Source organism: Sus scrofa, chromosome 8, assembly GCF_000003025.6.
Source record: "Sus scrofa isolate TJ Tabasco breed Duroc chromosome 8, Sscrofa11.1, whole genome shotgun sequence".
In the NCBI taxonomy this organism is placed as follows: domain Eukaryota; kingdom Metazoa; phylum Chordata; class Mammalia; order Artiodactyla; family Suidae; genus Sus; species Sus scrofa.
In genome coordinates, this window is record NC_010450.4 from 70,351,285 (window position 1) to 70,374,309 (window position 23,025).

The window sequence follows — 23,025 nt, forward strand, 5'->3', positions numbered from 1 at the left end:
ATAAATGTCGCCGCGCGGGGCCCTGGAGGTCACTTCCCTGACGGGCCGGGTGTCGGAGGGACGCGGCCGCCGCGTGGCTCCCGACCAGCTCTCCGCAGCGCGCCCGCTTCGCCCAGCCCGCGCCCGCGCCCTGCACACGCTCACCCGGGGAAGAAGATGGAGCCGCGCCGCGCCCGCGGGGTCCCCACGCTGCTGCTCTGCCTGGGTGAGTCCCGCGCCCCTTCCCGCCCCTGCAGCCAAGACTAAGGCTGCCCGGGGGGCAGTTGTCACTGGACAAGTACCAAGCTTTCCACCAGGCTCAAGTGTGCTGCATACGCTGTCTCGGGTTAGGCGGGTCGGTCCTTCCCCCCAGCCGGGAAGGGAATCGGGTGGGAGAAGGGAGGGGCGGTGTTAAAGATGCCTTCCATTGATAAATGAACTTGGTCTCTGTGCACTGCATGGATTCAGGCAGCTCCGGATTAGGGGGGAGGAAAAAGGTGAAAAGCCTTTGGTTTGGCCTTCTGAAAATCTGACAGGTCTAGAAATCCAAAGGCAGAGGAAGACCAGGGTGGAGGCGGGGACCGGAGGCGGGCAGAGGGACGAGACCTGCGTCTACTAACGACCCTTTTGGAAAGAAATGCTGTTCCGCCAGTCTTGCCTTCGGTTTTCTAAATCGAGCCCGGTTCAGCTGCCGGGGGCGCTGGCGTGCCCCGGGGCCGGCTTTGCTGAAGCTCCAGAGGGGACGGAATGAAAAGGCTGTGTTTGCAAACTGGGAGGAAGAGGGACAGGAACAGGTGAACAGGTCCCGTGCTCCTGGAAGCCCCTGGACCCTCACACCTGCTGCTTCCGGTTTCCCCCTTGGCCTGAGCCCAGGGAGGCTGGTCAAGCGCTTTTCACTTGCTGCTATTTGCTCCCTGTAGCCTGTAATCGCTGAGAGTAGTTTAATGCCTGTCTTCTTATTTGAGATAATTTAGTTATTGTGGACAGGGAAAAAAAAAAAAAAAACTTTCCTGGTTAAAAAAAAGCTAATTCCTAAACTTCAAGAGGAATTTGGAGCTGTTAATGAAAATTTTAATAAGGAAATAAAGATTGCCACTCTTGCATTCTTTCTCGAATTGCAATAAGAATTCCCCTTACAAACTAACTCTACTTATGCAGGATGTGACAGTTAAATTATTATTTCGACACACCTTATCTCAGGGGTTGGGAGACCTAATGACATGCATACTATGCATAGTTGTAACTTACTTGTCCAAGTTCAAGAACATAGGTGTAAACTGGATCTGTGGTTTCTACCAAAACTGTACTAAGAGTGACTTGCTAGAAGACTCTCAGTAAATAATGTGATTTTGCTGCCTTTGTTTTGAAGTCCTTATGAAAAGAATTTCAAAGGTGACAGTCTTCTTAGAGTTAGAACTTAACCTAGAGGTCAGAATGGCTTAGCGCTTTTTTTCCCCCCAAGCTGTAAGGTTACTCTGAACAATGCAAGTGTCTGTTCTGGGCCACACATTGAATATTCTAATCTGAGACAGCAAGAGCCTATGAATAACCTGGTTACTATCCACCTAGCGTATGTGTTGTGTGTGTTTTTGTTGTCATAAAAGTGCTTAACTCCTTTATTGCATTACTTAATTATAGTTCACCTATTTCATCAGCTGCCAAGCCCATTTCCAAATGAGCTAGGTCAGTTTCTGTTTTCCCAGTTTGTTTAGATATTTCTCTGCCACTAGGAAAGTTCCTGTTTGAAGTTCTGTATCATATGTCTGCACTCTATTCAGGTATGCAAGTCCAAAAGTCTTATTCCAAAGCACATAAAAAAAGGCACAGCCACCTCTTATTTCTCAAACTGCCATCCCCCCGCCCCTCCAAAAAGACCACCTAGAAATGATTTTCCCAAATATCTCTCCTCCAAAAGAAGACGACATTTATTTCAGATTTCTGCAAACATTATACTATTGCCTTTATGGTGGAATTAACATATATTTATGTCTGTGGAAAAAAATACACACACCTTCATTTCCACCCTCTACCTCCGACACATGCAGATTTAAATTGCTACACATACCTCACCATCATTTGGTTACTTTTACATTTTAGAAATATTTGATATTCATGTTCTTGCTTTATATATAGGGAAACTATTACTCAGTGTCCCATTGAAAAGCAGGGCTATGCTGAAAAATTTCACACCCGGCTTTGTGGGTACTTTTAGTTTATTCAACATTAAGTAAAAGGGTTGAGATACTTCCAACTTGATAATCCATTTCTAAGTAATATACAATTTTAGAGTTCAGTTATCATTTCTAATCTTGTGATTGTTCCAAAATGAAGAGGAGGACATTTTTATCTTGAGTTCAGAAATTAATGTTTAGGGGCTCTTGATCTAACCGTCAAACATGTTCATTGATACCTGAAGGGACTTTTGAGCCTGTTCCTGAATGACAGATCCAAGACAATTTATCTCTGTTTCATTGCACAGTGACAGAGAATTGAGCAGAATAACCATTCGTTCATTCTTAAAAGTCTGAGAAGTACGGATCTCAGTGAGACACTGGCTGGCCTCAGATCTTTTCTTTTGACCCTGAGAGTTTATGAGCTGTCTGGTGTTGGCACAACTAGAGATGACACATCATAGGCAGAAAATATGAAGACAGGCCTCTCCAGTCTGGATTTTGACCCAGGCACTCTAGCTGCCTTCTGCATCATATTGCCATATGAGCATCTTAGGTAATCGGGGTGTGTGGTTCGGCACTGAGACCTAAATCCAGAAGTTGGGAAGAGAATAACAGTTACCAAATGCCTGCTGTGAGCCAGTCATGTTGTTAGGTGTTTTACATGCATCATCTCATTTACTCCTTAAAATAACTACATGGGCAGGTATGATTAGGCCAGTTTGACAAATGAGGAGACTAAGGCTCAGTGAAGTCAGATACCTCACAAGGACTTGGAGATAGCCAATGTCAAGGTCATTCTACAGCAACCTGTAAGGAGTCAGAGGTTCTCAGAGTTATCAGGGGATATAATAAAAACTGGTTCTAATAAAGACATTCCAGAGTGGTCTGGAGGCTACTCCAGGGTTTAGAACCTGTGCTGGGGACTGGCATACTTTATGGTGTCACTCAGAATCAGGCACAGAAAAGATATGATTGCTTCCTTGTGCTCTGCTAAAATATGTTGAATTTTGACTTACCATATATTGAGCATTTTTAATCATCCCAGTACCCAGAAAGTGACTTTTCTTATGAAGCAATCATTGATGTCAGGTGACTGAGGCCTTTGTTTCTGTATTTTCCTAGATGTATACTAAGTAGAGCAATCAAGGAGAAAGAAACCCATGTTCTTTTTATCCCCTGTATCATTTCACAATGTTATTGTGAATTGACTGCATTATCCACAAGGGACAAAATTGGAATCTACAGCACACTTCTATTAACAGCGAGAAGACAGACATACCTCTTTGGTTAAACAAACAAACAAAAATGAAGTGCAATATTCACATAGTTACTTTGAAAAAGTTGAATTTGAATGTCTTCTGTCCATTTTGGCCCAAGAACCTCCCAGTTCCTAGTTAACCATCACCTAAGAGATGCAAATGGCGTGGAAGAAATTCTCTTTTGAGAGACTGTAAATTAAGGTGTGGTTTGCTCATCTGCCAGTCTTTGCTCTGAATATAGGCCTATGCAAATTGTCTAATTCCTATGCTGCAACTGCTGGTGGGAACATTCCTTTGAAAGATGATGGGAAGACTCCCCAAGGCTGTAATAGGAGAGAGCCTCAGGGAGGAGCTCCCTATCAGCCATTGTCTTGGCAATTCTGGAACCCTTGGAAAAAGGAAGTAAGGCAGCAGACTCAGTGTCCTCTGGCAAAGCAGTTTACATCCGACTGGTGTCTAGTTACAGGGCAAATAAAGGTTCAGTGACATTCTAGGTTGAAGTCATGATTTAATTAACTGGGATACTATTTATAATACACAGACAACTTGGTAATTGACCAGGAAAAAGAAAAAAAAAAAAAAAACTCACCCTGAATAACTCAGGTCAAAACCCCTGAATTTAAAATTTGAGGCATAGGGAGTTCCTGTCGTGGTTCAGTGGTAACAAACCTGACTAGTAACCCCAAGAACACAGGTTTGATCCCTGGCCTCACTGTGTTAAGGATCCCATGTTGCTGTGGCTGCAGTGTAGGCTGGGAGCTGCAGCTCCAATTCAACCACTAGCCTGGGAACTTCCATATGCCATGGCCCTAAAAAGACAAAATATTAATTAATTAATCAATCAATTAATTAAATTTGAGGCATAAAAATGAGTTATGTACAAATCCTCTTGAAAATCCTCTAGATGAGGGGAAAAGCCTCTCTTATATATATATATATATTCAGATGTCCATATGCACATACGCACATTTACGTATGTCAAACTATGGTTTTGAATCGAGACACAGTGTACAGAACATAGGTTTTACACCCCAATTCTTTTATTTCATACTTTCAGAAAGATTTATTCTTTGAGCCTCAGTTTTCTCATCTGTAAAATAAGGATCACAATAACTATGTTGTCAAGCTATTGTATATAGATATTAGAAAAATAATAATATTAAAAATAATGAAAAACACAAAATTAGAGCAGTTATCAGTAGCACTTTTTTTTTCTTTAGAAAGATCGTTCCTTTGATCCTTATAATAACTTCTTTTTAGCCAGGAAATGTTTTATTATCCCCATATTACAAATGAGAAAACAGACTTTAAAAGAAGGACATGTTAAGGCTCCTTTTTTGAATAACTGTGCTGTCTACTGTGGCTATTTCCAGCTCACTCTTCACTTTGGGTGAAACTTCGCCTCATTCTTTAAGACTGAGGAAAAGCATCAAGCCTTCTCTGACCCCCCTCCATCTCTTCCTCACCCCTGGAAGATTAATGTGCTGTCTGCCCCCATCCCTTTTCCACTGCCCCCAGTCCTCTGGTCCCGCCCTTTTCACATCACACTATAAATGTGTATCTGGCCTTGTCCCCCCTTACTGGTGTTGCCTTTATCTTTTCTCATTCACGCTGGGATAGACTTGCATTCATCACTCAATAACTGTCATTGGATGGATGATCAGAATGGTCCTTTAGTGTTCTCCGCACTACGTTTTGACTCTACCAGCTGTTCTCTGAAAAGTGTGCTTGAGAAGCAAAATACTTTCATTGAGCAACAGTTTTTGCAAATTCCATTCTTTTTCATAAGAAAGCCGAATAACTTTTCTTCCCTGTTTTTTTCCATTTCTGTCTCTTAATGTAGTCTGTACTCCCTGATGGTTATGCCTAAGAAAATTTAAGTGTGTGTGTGTGTGAGAGAGAGAGAAAGAACTGAGCAGTGATGTGATTAATGGCTAGTCAGTGAGAAAAGGAAAAGTATTGTTTTTGAGATGAAAGGAACCTTAGAACAATCTAATCTAAATTCCATCTCTCCCCTACTCTGCGCCACTCCAAGGTACTGTTTTCAGAGAGGAAACCCAGCTGCAGAGGGAGAAACTTGGTATCTGAGCTGGAACTTGACTTCATGCCTCACGAGTGTGATGCAGAGTTTTTCAGTCTTGGATCTCTTTACTTTGTGGATGGGATAATTCTTTGTTGTGGACTGTCCTGTGCATTGCAGGGTTTTTAGCAGCAACCCTGGTCTCTGCCCACTAGATGTTAGTATGGCTCACCTCAGGTGTAACAATCAAAGATGTCTCCAGGCATTGCTAAATGTCCCCGGTGGACAAAATTACTCCAGGGTGAGAAGCACTCACTAATGAGTGTGTTTTCCATGCTTCTCAGAATTCATGGTTTTATAATAATCAGTGTTGGGAGTTCCTATTGTGGTGCAGCAGTAACAAATCCGACTAGCATCCATATAGGATGCAGGTTCAATCCCTGGCCTTGTTCAGTGGGTTAAGGATCCAGCGTTGCCGTGAGCTATGGTGTAGGTTGTAGACGTGGTTCGGCTCGCATGTTGCTGTGGCTGTGGTGTAGGCTGGTGGGTACAGCTCCTACTGGACCCCTAGCCTGGGAACTTACATATGCTGTGGATGTGGCCCTACAAAGCAAAATAATAATAATAATAACAATAACAATAACAACAATAATATTTCTTTAAAAATAAAAAATAATAATCAGTGAGTTGCCAAAACAAATAAAATGCATATTAATGGTAAGCTGGATGCAAATATTAAACCAATTTGAGTGTTAAAAAAAATCAACTCAGCAATTTTTATTGCTGATTTCAACACCATTTTCCCTGAATAATGATGAAAAATTACTTATGACGGAGTCACTCATACGTCCTTCAATCATTGCGTTGCTGACCACTCATATCCTTTTATAATTCTGCTCTCTCTCTTGGCTCCCACAAGGTTAAACTTCCTTTTTTTCCTCCAATTTCCTTGCCCATTTCCATCCACTCCTTACCGCCTATTTCCCCAAATTATATTATTTTCCATTCCATATGATTTCCCTTGGCATATTTAAATGACTCCTATGCCTTTAATGGTGGTATTTCCTATTTTCAAATAGACCCCATCAACTCCATTCTTATTCTTTTACTCAAGATCTGTTTTCCCAAGTGCCTCATAAATAGAAATTGATGATATACGATCTACAAACTCAAATTCCTTCACTCACAATGTCCTCCTTCATGTCTTCTAGCTGCAGATGCCACCACAAACCTGCTGTCCTGCTTATGTTACCTACTCTCACTTTCTTTGATATTTTCTGGCTAGAAGCTTGGCATCATCTATGAATTTTCTCCTTCCTTCTCCACCCCCTGGTGTCTCTCCCCATTAGCTGTTTAGAACAGGAACTATGTCCTTTGCATCAGTTTTCCTTTTAGCATTTTGTTCAGTATCTCGCATATAGAAAAATCTCAGTCAATATTTATTGAACAAATATTATTGGACACCTGTAGTTACCACAAGTAAGTATAGGCTAAGCTGCTCTTCTTTCCCATTTATTGAGTACAACTAAGCCCTTCCTACCTTACCATCATCCTGTAGATGCATGCGTCCTTCTCAGGGAAATTGAAGTCTCCAGTGCTCGCCAAAAGATATATTTTCACAAAATAAAATTTCTTAGCAGCCGCCATTGTGTTAGGTGCATTACACAGATTCTCAGAATAAAAAGTTATTCACTTTGAGGCTTTGAAAATTTTCTTTTAAAAGATGATTGTTATTTCTTTTCATCTCTTTTTTTCTTCATGCTCACCGATTAAAACTTTATCCTTTTGCAAATTCATTTTTGGCAACAGGCAAAAGAATAAGGAATGAAAGAAGAATAAAGAATAAAGAATGAATAGAGAATGAATGATATGTTGATAGTCGATATGCTTCTAAAAATGTCATTAAGTGTTCAAAGCTTTAGGCCACAATATAACCATAAAAAAAGGCGAATGGCAAACAGTTCAAATCTAAACTGTTGCTACACTGGAAAATTTTTCTTTTGAAACAATAATGTAATAGAAATTTAGATTTCTGAATTGTATCAATAGGAATAGGGGTTAGAAGCAAGATGAAAGGGAGTGAGGATAGAAACGGTTCTAAAAAGTCTCCTCTATGTAACATGTAATATTGTCTTGAGGAAAAAAATACATGTATTTTCAGTAGACCATCTGAAATAATACTCTACTTGAGAGATGAATCTTTAATTTTAGGGGATGCATGTCTCATATTTAGAGCACAAATTTAGAGTCACAAAATTCCAAAACACCCCCCAGAAGAGTACAAAGTGTATCTTCTACACAATAGTTGACATGCTTTCTCCTACATTATGAGAACATTTCTATTATAAGATGTACACCTTTAAATCCATTTTTATGGTAAAATAAACTATACGCTCATATTTTGATTCACTGATTCTCGATTTGAACAGCTGTAAGTATAGTATTATAGATCACTAAAATACATAAACATTTTGAAGTATGATTTAGAAATTTACTACCAAAATTGAAGAGTTTAATTTAATGCCTATGAGTTGAAAAATATGGCCTATTAAATCTTTTCTTGACACTTGGCCAGGAAGATCTTATGGCTGTATTTGAAACTCAGAATTTAAAGAAAGACTTATTTGTTACCCATTATTATATTAACCTCTGGTTTTATCTGCTCATCCTGTTTTTATCTCAAATAGTTATTATTGCCTTTTACATTTAATTTTTTTCATTTTTAAAAATTTTATTGAAGTGTAGTTGATTTACAATATTATTTTCAGCTATACAGCTAAGTGATTCAGTTATACATAGGCACATATCCATTCTTTTTCAGATTCTTTTCCCACTACATTTAATTTTTAATGAATCTTAGTTGTAAGATTAACGTTGAAAACTGTAGGGAAGAAATGGATGCTGGTAGGAAGCAATGAAACATATATATATATATATATATATACACACACACACACATATATATATATATATATATATACACACACACACATATACATATATACATATATATACACACATATATATATACACATATATATACACTATTCTGTGAAAAACAAGCTGTTACTAGAAAGTATTGACAGTAGTTCTTTCCAGTGTCTGATGTGATAGAGTTTACAGGTATTTTAACCAAGTGGAACAAGACTTTATCTAACAGTGGAATTTAATTTAAGACAAAAAGACATCTGGAAATGGTGAAGGCATATTCACTACTTGAAAGTGTGCAAGACTGAACAAGCCACTATGCTACAGACAAATCCTAAAATGACAGACTTCTCTGGAAGATGATAAAAAACTAACAGTTGATAAGTCAGTTGGCAAAATAAGTGTGAACAAAGTGGATTTTGCTGCCTGTTTGGGTTGGGCAAATACTATGATTCATTATGAGTTTGCTGTTTCAGTCTAAATATCCTAAAAGTTTAGATTGGGAAAACCAAGTGCATTCCTTTCATTGTGTAACCTATATCATTTTATTTGGGGTCATTTTTATTTGCCTGATTGGTATTCAGGAAAGCCATTTTATTTCTGAGAATTGCAATTGCTTATTGCAGAATAGGCTTGGTCAGCCTGTCACCAAATCACAGCCTTCCTTCTAGAGGGCCCCTCAAAGTGGCTGCAAGGAAGTAAGGACAAAAGAAACCACATGCAATGAAAAGGACATTTTCTATATCCAGCATTCCTCCCAACTCTAAAGCAAGCACTTCTTACTTGGTGCCCTGGGGCCCCCAGGCACTTAGTGCCGCCCCCCCCCCGGTGATGGTACCCAGCCTCTCCCAGGCACTGTCCCCAATATTGCGTAAGGTGTAGGCTCGGCCATGACTCACAGAGTTGAGGTGGTTTTTATCCTGTGAGTCACCGGTGCCACTTCCTGATGCCACATCTGGGATTTCACTGAAATAAATCTCTGAAAGGTGAAGGCAGAGAGATGAATAGGTGAGCTCTAGATCCCTGAAACCCATTCGGAAATTTGACGAAATAATGGCCTCCCAAGGAATTTTTGTTTTCATCACATTATTGACATAGACGTTTCAGCAGCCAGTGCTGAGTTTCCAGGTCACCTGCTCCATTGTCCTTTAGCGTGGAATTCCTTTTTAGCTCTGTCACCAGTGTAGAACTCACCACCAGGTCTGTTTTCTGACACCCTAACACCATCCCAATCTTCAACATCCTAGTGAATTATTTTCTTAGCAAGAACCCAGGGTCAAGATCAAAAGCTCAAATACAATATTTGCCATTGAATTATAGACAGATTGTTATGGTCAAATAACACTAAAGTCATGGAAAACTGGAAGATTAAGGAGATACATGAAGAGGACTTTAGCAACTATTCCTTCGCTGTATGACTTTAATGAGTAGTGACTTATATGGTTGACAGGGTGCTGGATATCAAAATTCTCCATAGGTGGACTTTTTCAATCTTTTGATTTCTCCCACTTATTCCTCTACTCCATTTTTGCACGAGCACAGGGAGTAGGGAGAGGCGAGGTGAAGTTGATGAAACTTTGACAACGACTCTTTTGAAGCAGTAGAGCTGTGTATCTGGACACATGATTTAGAATCAAATCGGAGCTGCAGCTGCCAGTCTACACCACAGCCACAGCAGTGCCAGATCCAAGCCCATCTGTAACCTATGTGGACAGCTTGCGGGCAATGCCGGATCCTTAACCCACTGAGCGAGGCCAGGGATCGAACCCATATCCTCATGGTTTACTCGTTGGCTTCGTTACCACTGAGCCTCAATGGGGACTTGGAGACAAGCATTTTAAATTAGTTACAATTCCACCTGTAAAATACCCGGATGTTGTGAGACTCAGTCTCACAGAAACTGTCCTGAGCAATGGACTATGTCCAGGGGAGCGTCACAGGTTAGGACAGCCCAGTTTGGGTGGAGGCATGCCCTGCCCTGAACATTCCTTAATTCACAAAGGCATATTTCACTTGTGGCTTGACCAACTGGAAAAAATTTTCCAACAGTGGAAAAGCTCATAATACTGAAAACTTTGGAGAAAAGAAAAAGGATTAAGAAGCAACACCTCAAACCAATTAGCTTGATTCTCTAACAGTTGCAGGCTGCATTTGTAAGCAGTTCTGAACAGGAAAGGCTAGTGTCCGTTTTCTTCAAAGGATAAAGGAAGGATTATTTGCAGATAAAGAAACGTGTTTGCACAAGGGATCTGACTGGCCCTTTTGCACTAAGAGAATCTGTAATATCTCCTCCATCAGTTGAAGAAGGATGGAGGAATAGGAGTGTCAGGGATGTAAAAACACCTCAGGAACTCTTTCTGTTGAGCAGACTCTATAAATTAAAGGGCATAATTCTTCAGCAGTGAAAGTGTCCGCAAAATTATACTGAGAAGTAGGTCAATATTGACTTGGGTGAGAATATATCTCCTTCTCCCTAGAAAGCTATGTGAACAAAGTTATTCTTTTTTCTTTTTTCTTTTTTTTTTTTTTTTTTTTTTTGGCCTTGCTCGTGGCATGCAGAAGTTCCCAGGCCAGGGGTCAGCGATCAAGCACCCACCACGGCAGAAACCAGACCCGTAGCAGTGACAATGCCTGATCATTAACCAGCTGAGCCATCAGGGAACTCCAACAAAGTGATTCTTTTCCATTTCTGTTCACCTGACAAAGGAATTCAAACTATAGCCACTTTTTTTTTTGACATTTGAGAAAGAAAATTTCTCTTTCCCCGTAAGAACAATTGAAGCATCATTTATACTTTAGGAGAATATAGAGTGGGGAGGAGATAGTTCCAAACTTTTCAAAAGGTTATGAGAGTTGATATCAAAAGATAGATTCCTAATGCTTATCTTCTATGATCACTAGCTAACTGGTCTTGGACAAGACATTTAGTTTAACTGCACTGAGCTTGTCTGGGGCTAACAACTACTTCACAGAATTGTTATCAGTGTCAAGTTGGAAACATTAAAAATGACGAATGCTGATGCTTATGTGTAAGTTTTTTAACTTCACACAAATAATAAGCAGTTTGCTTAACATATGCACACCTCCACTGATCGTGAAAAAATATAATTCTTTATTACATAAATTATCCTTTAAAATACCAAATTACAGAGAAATTTATAACCTTCCTATAGACCAGTAGAGGGCACTACCCACATGTAAGACTGCTAAAACCCTAGTGTTGAGTAGCTGGGAACCTTCATGGGAATCTCTGGCATGTTGGGTGTTTCAGAAAAAAAATATTTCATTTAGTTCTCCCCAAAACTCTCAAAGTAGGGCAACTTGAGATTCAGAGAAGTTAATTAATTTGTCCAGAATTACATAGCTCAAGTTTTCTCCCAGGATTGCTTTTCCACCATACTTCATTGCCTCCTTTTGGGGTTAAATACTCTGTTTCGATAACATTTATCCTGGTTTGTTCCCTGTGATGTCTTTTATGCTCTAGTATTACTGTCTGTTTCCACATTCTATAATATGGTCCATTAATAGCATTGTTAGATACTCTTGGGAAAGTTACTTATACTCTTTATGTCTCGGTTTTCTCATATGTCTGGTGGGAAGAACAGTAGTATCTTCTTCAAAGAGTCACCGAGTAGATTAAATGAGTTGGAGTAGGTGAGGAGAATAGAACCAAGCCTGCCTATAGTACGTGGTCAGGCTAGTGTTAACGGCTGCCCACTGCTACCTCCACCACCAATACTGTTTATTATATAAGTTACTCATGCAGCCTGGAAAAAGTGACTGAAGAGCCAATGTATAACTCCTAAGAAGAAGAAGCCAAACTCTTTTTGGTAAATATCCATGCAATTAAAAGGATTCTTCTTATACTTTCTATGCAATTCAGAATCTACTTGAGTTATTCTGCTGCAGTTTCCTGACATTTATCTTTTCAGCGGAGATACATGCTGAAACACCTTGTTGAAACTCTCACTGGGTAGACAGAAACTGAATTCTACGGCTCGGTGTGGTTCATCTAGCATGTGTGTTCTTTCCCATATTAGATATGTTATGACTTTACCTAGATTACATTTGATTAATTGAAATCTATCTCTATGTGTTCTGCAAAGAATAACTCAGGTACTTAAATCAACGATGAATGTGTCTTAGATTGAGAGTCCTGTTTAGTTATTACCATGACTAGAAAATTGATTTTTATTCGAAGACTTCTTTGTGATAGATTCTACCTTGGAGCAGTGCTCCAAACACATCATGGTCTAAAATGGTGGAAATTTTTCAATTTTTCAATTGCATAGCTTCTTAATAACTCAAACTTCAAAATCAGGTCTTTGAAAAGGTTATTGTGAAATATTTAGAGCAGGTCAAATCTGTAACTCGGAATGTAATACCAGGGCTTTTACCCTTGGACAGAAGAGCCTGACGTTCATTTATTTTCAACGATATTTCTGTTTCCACAAATTATTCTCTTTTATGGTTTTGATGGATCAAATTCTTAAAATAATTTAAAAAACTTTATAAATACTGTAATTATGTGGAAATCTGGCCAGGTTTCTTGCCTTGAGGAAAATTAGTTATAGATTTGATTTTTCTCCATAAACAGGTTTCCATCTTCTGCAAGCTGTTCTCAGTACAACTGTGATTCCTTCTTGTATCCCAGGAGAGTCTGAGGATAACTGCACAGCTTTAGGTAAGTCCAGCGTTGTCAGCTTTGCATTAAAGAACTACACATTCTCAACAAACGGAGCATAAATAGGTGACAATGGGGAAGAAAATGGGGGGGTAGCTAGTTGCTGTATTAACAAAAGAAGTATTTAACCATTCCTCTCCCCTAATGAACTATCGGTCTGGAAAAATTATATAAGGAAATAACTGGAGGTAGAGAGCCTGGGGATGGAGTTATATATAAAGATTTGATCTGAAAGAGATAAGGAACAAAAACAATTCGATTCCCTTTGGTCATTTCCAGAGCTTTGCTGTGAAACCATTGTGAGAGGCTGGATCCCAGACAAAACGGGACAATTCAAGCTCTGTACACAGTAGGCAATCAATATATTTTGTTCTTTTTTATAAAAGGAACAGATGATGTCCTTTCTTTTGAGTTACAGCATTTATTCAGAAAATATCTATGGAGTCTTTAACACATGCCAAACACCATGCTTGGGCATAAGGTTACCATGAAAAGCCCTGCCCAGTCTTGTCTTTAAGCCCCAGGGGACTCTGGATGTGGTTCAGAAAAGATCTGCTTTATATTCAGTCTGAGTTATTGAGCCCAGGGTTGTCCTGAGGAACCAGGTCTTTTTCCACAACGACTTCACCTTCTTTCTTGTTCTTCATTGTACTCTCCAGAGTTTGGTCTGCCTCCCTCCCCATTTCTATGGTTATTAGAACAAGACTATTACAATCAAGATGCTTCATTTATTTTCTAAGCATCTTTCACATTTTAGGAACTAAAACTAATGTGACTTGTGTTAGAAGGTTGCAACTCTATTTAAAGAAGCTCCTGTTGTTGTGTTTTTGTAACTGAGGCATTTGTAACTCAGCGTTTGTCTAGTTCATGCTCTGGTCCCATCATTAGAGATGAAGGGAGAACATTGATTTCTCAAAGCTCAAAAGTTTGGGAACGGTACACCCAAACAAGCCTTGCTGGCTTAAAGCCTACTGTAGACTTAAGCTCTTAAATTAATTCGTGCATCTAGCTTGCAATTGATTTTGGAGTGATAAATGTCAGAATTATTTGAAGACTTGAAAAAATTAGACAAACTTTGTTTGCATGAGTGAATAACTAGGGAGGATTACAATTTTCGTATGTGTGTCTTCGGGTTACCTTTTCTATCCTTAAAGGTTGTCTTTTGAGGCTTTTATTCCCAGCTTTTATTTTGTTTTGTTTAGTCTGTTGGACATTTTCCTTTGGCATCCAGTGCTTGTTGATTTGGGGGGAGTCACTAGAGTGACTTTTTAGTCCTGAAGGTTCTTGACCCTGCTTTGTTACCATAGCTCAGTGGTGACTGTTATGAAAAAGCGAGTAATACCTTTTGACCTTCTGTCAAAGAAAGCCGCAGAAGATATTCAACTTTCCATTTCTTTCACAGTTCAGACAGAAGATAATCCACGCGTGGCTCAAGTGTCAATAACAAAGTGTAGCTCTGACATGAATGGCTACTGTTTGCACGGACAGTGTATCTACCTGGTAGACATGAGTGAAAATTACTGCAGGTAATGTGCGAAATACAAGCAAACAAAAACAGTTGTTTAGAAATCTATATCCCTCTATGTGTTTTTTATTTTTAATAGTTCCTCTGTCCAAACAATAGAGCATGGGCTGCAGTTTAAATGTTCTATTAGCGTGCAGTTTATAAGTACTATTAGAAACGTTATTGAATTTTTTTTTAATTAGGGAACAATAGTAGAACAAATAGGAGTTATCAAATTGTACAGATACTTCAGGGCTGCTGAATGGGGAAGACTTCAAATGCCTTCCTCTCACACTTGCCATGATAGCTGCTCAACTTTTAATCTTTTCACTGGACTTACATGTCAGCCTTTGTTATAAGAATCAATTCTGCTAATTAGACAAAAAGTACGTCAAGCCTACAGCAGTTGAGTTCAAAGAGCTATGAAGGGCTCTTTTATCAATGTTGGCCCAGTTTTAAGATCAGTCATTGAATTCATCTTTACAATTTTTGGTGAAATTGTTGATATCTTGCATTATTGTCCAAAAGTGATTCAGAACCATGATTTCATTTTTAAATAATTGATCTCTCTCGCACATTTTCCTTTAGGTGTGAAGTGGGTTACACTGGTGTCAGATGCGAGCACTTCTTCTTAACCGTCCAACAACCTCTGAGCAAAGAGTATGTGGCTTTGACCGTGATTCTTGTTATCTTGTTCCTCATCATAGTTGCTGGTTCCATATACTATTTCTGCAGATGGTAAGCCAGTATTTTTTTTTTTAATACTCTCCCTTTGTAAATTACCTTTACACAGTATGCACTTACAAACTAGATAAAAACATGGAAAAATAATCATTTACTGGGATAAGATAGACTCTGCCCTGATGGCATTTATAAAGAAGTTTTAGCAGTGGAATATCTGGATTTGACTCTATTATTGCCTCTGTTACTTATTATCTCTGTGACCTTATGCAAGTCAAACTGGGAGTATCAGTTCCTTCCTTTTTAAAATGCAAATAGAAATCCTTAACCTATATTAATACAGAAATGCTTTCAGTATTGAATATAATACCTGTGAAAGGAAACCATCAGGCATCATGCCAATGCTAAACTTAGCCACTTGAATTTCATTTATCAGGTCATAAAACACGCTTTGTAAATTAATAACTCCAGAGGCTTAGGATCTTAAAAGTTAAGGCAGATTTGTAGAAATGAGTTTCCAGATAACTATAAGAGCTTACTTTAAGATATTAGTTTATGTCAGTCCCTCAAAATTCCATCTTCGACACTTCATCTTCGTGTACAATGTTGTAACAGAAAATATATGCTGATAACAGAAAATATAGAATTAGCACTGAAGCTACTGACAGTACATCAGATTGGTCTTCTTTTAGGCTTAGGACCAGGGTATGGAAGTAGGGTGACTTAGGTAATAATAGCTGCCTTTAAAATGTCTGCATGAAATCCTTCTTATTTTGGAAGTGGTACACATTTTTCAATGTAGATTCGAGTGACTTTTATTTTTGCTGGAAGTAATGTACTTCTACTTTTGAAGCTCTGAAAGTGTTACTTTTACAAGAACAAATTTACTTTGCCCATGCTCGATTTTAAGTATTGATCAAATTATAATACTTTTTAATTAGCTATTATCCCAGAACTGAATATTACGAAAACTGAAATGCACTGAAAAGTCTTTGACTACAATCCTTTCTTTTATAAAGATAGGGCGGTGAGACAGAGAGGTAAATGGACATGCTCTGGGTCATCCAGTTGACAAGTGGCAGAACCAAGCCTAAGCAAATGTTTTCTAGTCTTCTTCCACTAAGCAAAAACATGATGCAGTTTCCTCAAGGCCACATGCTTCATCCTCAAAATGGGTAGAAAACAAACGCCAAACATTAGAAAGATAGCTTGAATGAGTGATGGCAGAATGAACGAAGATTCTGACTAGTGATAGATTTGTGAATCCTAGCTGGGAGAACTTGACCAGGTTATGTAACCCATTTGCTCTTCATTTTCTTCATCTGTAAAAGGAGGATGATAATGGTAAAGGGGAAGATAAAATAAATAATGAATGTGGAGTTCCTGTCGTAGCTCAGTGGTTAACGCATCCGACTAGGAACTATGAGGTTGTGGGTTCGGTCCCTGGCCTTGCTCAGTGGGTTAAGGATCCGATATTGCCGTGAGCTGTGGTGTAGGTCGCAGACTCGGCTCGGATCCTGCGTTGCTGTGGCTCTGGTGTAGGCCGGCGACTACAGCTCCTATTAGACCCCTCACCTGGGAATCTCCATATGCTGCAGGAGAGGCCCTAGAAAAGGCAAAATAAATAAATAAATAAATAAATAAATAATGAATGTATAGCACTTAGAACATTGTTAGCCACCTAATAAAGGCCCGATAAATATTCGTTATTTTTACTTTTATGGTGATACTTCATATCAATGTGATGAGTAAAATGTAACAATGTAGTGTGATATTCCAAGTATCTGTTTCATAATAAGGAAGGAAGGAAAAAGAGAAGGGAAGGAGGGAGAGAAAAAGAAAAAAAAAGATGAAACAGCCCAGGATTAAATGTGATCACATGCTCTCCTGCAATTTCACAATTTTCTCCATCTTGTGAAATCCTCGAAGTCCTTCTAATTGCATTTCGCCATTTCCCCTCCAAATTATTTGTCCGTGAAAACTACCCTTTCCTTTTGCCAACCTAAACCTCTTCACCACTGTCATTTTGGAAACATTACGCTATTTAATATAGCTTTAGAATTCATATGTTTGTTTCTTTTATAACATGCTTTGTTCTTGTTACTGTTAACTGCGGTGCTAATGGGTTCATTTCTGAATATTTCTAGGTACAGAAATCGAAAAAGTAAAGAACCAAAGAAAGAATATGAAAGAGTGTCCTCAAGGGGTCCGGCTCTGCCACAAGTCTGAATGGTGCCATTAAGCTTCTGATCAGGGGTGCACCGCACGCCTGGTTGTGTTAATATTCCTATTTTATTAATAATATTTATGTGGGGTCATGTGTTAAGTCAACAGTGATGTCTTTTTAATATGCTAAGAAAAGTTTTTATGTTTTGTTTTATTTTTGTCAGATTATTTGCTAATATGTAATGTACACAAATATTTAATATGGAAAGAAAATGGCTATTTTTGTAAGAAATCATCTCCTGGGCTAAATGCTTTATTGAAAGCTTCAAAACTTCTTTGCCTGTTGCATAATACGTAGGCATGAGCAGTGCCCAATTCGTTGTTCAGGAAGTGTCAGCAAATGACAGATTTCTGTAAGCCTAAGTATACAGTCAAATCAACTTAATAAGTATTTTTTTTCTGCTTCTCCAATCAATGAGCATTGGTTTGACTCTCTTATATTTGGTGTATGTGTTGGCACCACTGTGCCATGGATTATAACAGTAATGCTATGGCAACTAGGGAGAAGCAAATAGAGATTGTGGGCTAAACACTACACGTTTGAAACACACTAAACCGTGGGAGACTCTCCTCCCTCCATGCACACCCTCACTGTGTATCTGCTTGGAGGGAAAACACACCATTTCCTATTCTAGCCCATGGCTTCTGCGGGTACTAGTCACCCACCTGACAGAGTCTCCTTAAGAAAATGAATTGAAAACTTAATTTTCTACCATCTTTTATGTAGAGAGTAGCTATCTTGCAGCTTTGCAGTGTTCTTTTTTTTTTTGAAATGCAACATTTATGTGAGGTAACTGTGGCTCGTGAGACAATTAAAAAAAATCCACACATGAAGCCAAAATTTGTGCTTCCTTTTAAGAATATTTATTTCCATAGCATAAATATTAGAAGAATCCTAAGACTAATCATAGTCCAAAATTTGATGGACTAATTATTATTTTAAAGGGTAGTATAAGACAGTAATTCTATGTATTGTCTAAAGGTGGAAACACAGCCATTTCATTTTCTATATAAGAGGGTTTTAACTTAAAACGATGCAGGAGGTAGTTTCTTCAAGAATTTTAAATTATAGACTTACAATTATATCCCCATAAAGGAAGTGGGGGAAAAATGAAAAATAAATTACAGTGTATTTTTCCAAGTGAATAAATTTGTTTTGAATACTTTTAAAGTTTAGAGACTTAGTCACGCCTTCCTATGGTGGCTGAGATGAAACCTGGGCCTGTTCTCTCTCTTTAGCTTACATTTTGGAAGAGACTTAAGTTTGTCTTGTGCTGAGAGCCTCCAGTCTCAGTGAGTTAATAAGGATAATAAGGCAGCCACATCAGGGCCACAGCTCTTCCCCCCTGCACCCCCCCCCCAACAGAGCTTGGGGGCCGCTGCCTCAAGGAGGCTCTCAGGATCCCAGACTTGGTCAGGGAGAGTCTCTGCTTCTTTTACCGTTTTCCTGGTACATGCTAAGGCGACAAAGAGAAAATAACTGATGCCTCACCTTTGAAGTGGCAGGTCCCAAGACTTGCCTTCTTATGTAGCCCTGCCTTTTAGACCCTGGTGCATTCACAGGACACTAGGATCTGGCCCCTTACTATCAGGAGAACAGCCAGATAAAACAAATATATATGCATACCTATAAGTATACATGTATGCTTATATACACATTCATATGCAAACACAAGGACACATGCGCTCAATCAGTCGTAGAATTATAATCATCTGTTGCTCTGTCCACCATATATAAAACTTTAAAAATAAGATAAAGAGAAATAAAATGAAACACAGTCAATCTAAAAGGCTAGCTCTGTTTCCCGCGGATACAGCTGAGGTCAAATGTGCTCTGTAAGAATACGTTTTACCTCCTACACATACCTATGGACGTATACTGTTTGTAAAGGAAGTCTGCTTATTCAGTGATCCATCAGTGATCCTGATTGCCTCAAAGAAATGTATTGACTAACCAAGAAGTCAGCTGCTCTCCGTTTATTTTATTACAAAAAGGGAGTCATATTGGTTCATCGTAAGCATCTCAATTCATAATACACAGCTAATTTTAAATAATTTGGGGTGTTTTTACTTTTATGTTTTTATTGTGTAAAATGGTTTTTGTTTTTTTCCATTATAGCTGGTTTACCGTGGTCTGTCGATTTTCTGCTGTACTGCAAGGTGACCCAGGCACACATACATATATACATTCTTTTTCTCACATTATCCTCCATCATGCTCCATCATAAGTGACTAGATACAGCTCCCAGTGTTAGAGAGCAGGATCTCATTGCTTATCCATTCCAAAGGCAAGAGTTTGCATCTGTTAATTTGGGGTGTTTTTAAACCTTTATTTAAAATGGTTAAAAAGGAGTTCCCATCATGGCGCAGTGGTTAACGAATCCGACTAGGAACCATGAGGTTGCGGGTTCGGTCCCTGCCCTTGCTCAGTGGGTTAACGATCCGGCGTTGCCATGAGCTGTGGTGTAGGTCGCAGATGCGGCTCGGATCCCATGTTGCTGTGGCTCTGGCCTAGGCCAATGGCTACAGCTCCGATTCGACCCCTAGCCGGGAAACCTCCATGTGCCGCGGGAGCGGCCCAAGAAATAGCAAAAAGACAAAATAAATAAAATGGTTAAAAAGCTGACCCCAGTAAAAGTTAAATTTTTATCCACAAATGCCTACTAAATAATAAAAAGTTTTGACACAGATTGCTTTTATGAGTGAAAAGAAATAAAAATTTGTTTTAATGAGGATAATGCTGAGCAAGCATTAAAAAAATGACTGCTCTCAGCTCACGTTTCCTACAAACAGTGGAACATTTTTGGCTCATGTTTATCTTACAGATTTCTCACTCTGTATATTTCTAGAAGGGGCTACATAGAGCCATTGCATTGGGAACAAATGCAAATCCAATCCAATGCAAAAATGCATAATTCGTGGCTTCCCACCAAGGGCAGACAATAACCCCGGTGATAGACTCTAACCAAAGGTATAAAGTTCCTCACATTTAAGATTTGTGTAATATATTAAACACTTAAAATACCAGCAAATGCTGCTGTTCTTTGGGACATCCTTTTGCTCTTCTCTTCTGCCAAAGTCACAGCAAGAGGAGAGATGGTATATGGCAGATTTTTATTTCTGTGTCCTTGTGAAGAGAATTAGCTAAATTCAACTGCCATGAGGTAGCAATCAATTTTTACGTAGCAAATCCATGACACTAATTTCTAATTTCTGCTGAATTCAATAATGCAGTCTGTGATCCATTTTGCCATTTTTGCTACAGTATTCAGTCTGTAAACTTCTGAGAAAAATATGTGTAATTTGCTGCCCAAGGTTTTCTGATTTTTTTTCTCTTACTCTTCTTCTTATGGGGAAAGAGGGAGCAACGACTTGTATAAGCAGTGTTGCTGGCGTACATTTTGAAGAATAATCTTATCTAAAACGTATCTGTTATTCAAACTGCATAACGTTAAATGTAAGAATAGTGAACGTCTCTCTGCTCTTTTTTGCACTCTGTAATTGCACTTTTTAAGTTTGAAGAGCCATTTTGGTATACAGTTTATATTAAAGATGCTATGGAACATAAAGTTGTATTACACACAGTTTAAAGTAACTTATTTGACAATGAATTTTATCAGCGTACTGAATTGTATCAATTTGTTTGTGTTCAATATCAGCTTTGATAATTGTGTACCTTAAGATATTGAAGGAGAACGTAGATATTTTACAAGATGTTATTAATTTTTATTTATTTTTTTGGAAACTGGAAAAAAGCACAATTGAAAAATAAAAATGCATTAAACACCTTGCATTAAAAATGTCATTGATAAATATAGTCTCTTTCTTTTCATTTTGTTTTTCTTTTTTTTTTCCCCCATACTACGTTAAAGCACTTCAAAGCAGTGAGAGGACTGTAATGTGTTTAGATATAAAGACATATGGTTTTAGTTTGGGAAAACATTATATAACTTTATCATATTTTATGGCCTACCATAATGAAGACTCTCTTAGAGGGAACCACATTAATTGTAAAATTCTAGGTGTTTGTATGTTTAGAGAAAATATTTTTAAAGAGTATTTTTTAAAAGCATTTCTAAAAAGAACAAATATCCTACTGAGAAGTCACTTCTGAAAGGACACATCATCCAGGAGTATGTCACGTGATTCCTTCAGCATCTGCCAACCAAGAGGATTGACTTTCCCAGGCCTTCAGAACAGGAAGCATTGGTCCTCTGACCCTCTGATACAATAATGGCTTCTGAAGGACCTGCTTTGACAGACTAGAGTGCTTGGCCCATTTATTAGCTCCTCGGACCACTTCATTAGCCTGTGGATGGGGCAAGGAGGCCTAGCTGTGACCATTTTATGAGAAGGTAAATTAAGCTGCCCAGGGTCAGTCTCAGTGGTAAAGGATGAAGCTGGCCTAAGAAACAAGGTCCCAAATTCTACCACAGCTCTGGCCATGTCAGAGGCAGCAGAATGAACTGTCATGCGGAATTAGTTTGAGATTTCATTTAGAATTTTTTGGGGGAGACTCAAACTCGTGTACACCGAAATTCTTGGGGTCTCACAGAACCATCTGACCGACTCTGTTCCAAGTCTGAGAACGCAGAGAGTTAATTAAAGAGAAGAACTCCTTAAATCACCTTTCCCACTTGGCTTCCCAGATACCACACTCATCTGGTTTTCCATCTGTTTTCAGTTTCATGCTGGATCTTCCTTGATATCTTCTCTCCCCCATCACTGACTCATAAATGCTCGAGCACTCCCAAATCTCAATTTTGGAAGTTCTTTTTCTCTATATAGCCACTCCCTACGTGATTTCCGTGTCTTTAATTTCCATCTATATGCTGATTATTCCTAGACTAGATATTTTCCTGAGTTCCAAACTTCATTATCCAACCTCATCTTCTAATATCTCTACTTGGGTATCCACTGGAATTGAAAAGGTAACATGTTCAAGAACTGATAAACTTCTCTAAAAAGTCATTTCTTCTACAATGCTCCCATTCAATTAAATTCAACCCTATCCTTTTTTTTTGGGGGGGGGCACACGTGAGGCATATGGAGGTACTTAGTCTGGGATTGAATCTTGGAGCTACAGCTACCAGTCTATGCCACAGCCACAGCAACGTGGGATCTGAGCCATGTCTGCAACCTATACCGCAGTTCACGGCAACATCAGATCCTTAACCCACTGATCAAGGTTAGGGATCAGACCTGCATCCTCATGGATCCTAGCCATATTGGTTTCCTCTGAGCCATGATGGGAACTGCCAATCCCATCCTTCTTGTATCTCAGACCAAAAACCTGGTGTCATCCTCTTAAAGGTGCTGAGTGGCTCACTTTCAAGTGATTTCAGAGAGAATTACCCTAAACTTTTGACAGAAATGGCAGAATCGGTCATTGTGAAGGCATTATGCAGGAGGAAAAGAATTTCAGAAAACCAGTTTAGAGAGAATACCACAATTTTTTTTAAAAGAAAAATTTGTAGGCACTGAATTTGACTTTGGGAAATTCTAGAACATATTTCTCCCCAAATGGTCACAAGACATTATCAAATATAAGTGCTGTTCATTAGGCTTCA

The 23,025-nt window shown here is 38.9% G+C and overlaps 1 protein-coding gene across 1 annotated transcript; it reads left to right on the forward strand.

Moving 5' to 3' along the window:
• EREG (epiregulin) lies at positions 32 to 21,246 on the forward strand. Its single transcript, XM_013978775.2, has 5 exons — positions 32 to 205; positions 12,958 to 13,044; positions 14,447 to 14,570; positions 15,137 to 15,286; positions 17,377 to 21,246. The coding sequence occupies exons 1-5, from the start codon at positions 157 to 159 to the stop codon at positions 17,456 to 17,458; spliced, it is 492 nt and encodes a 163-aa protein (XP_013834229.1). The 5' UTR covers positions 32 to 156; the 3' UTR covers positions 17,459 to 21,246.

Bases quoted from the DNA above. Each gene is read 5' to 3' on its own strand.
- EREG (XM_013978775.2), top strand. From the start codon at position 157: ATGGAGCCGCGCCGCGCCCGCGGGGTCCCCACGCTGCTGCTCTGCCTG. The intron at 14,571-15,136 runs GTAATGTGCGAA...ATTTTCCTTTAG, and splicing joins ATGAGTGAAAATTACTGCAG to GTGTGAAGTGGGTTACACTG. The intron at 15,287-17,376 runs GTAAGCCAGTAT...GAATATTTCTAG, and splicing joins ATATACTATTTCTGCAGATG to GTACAGAAATCGAAAAAGTA.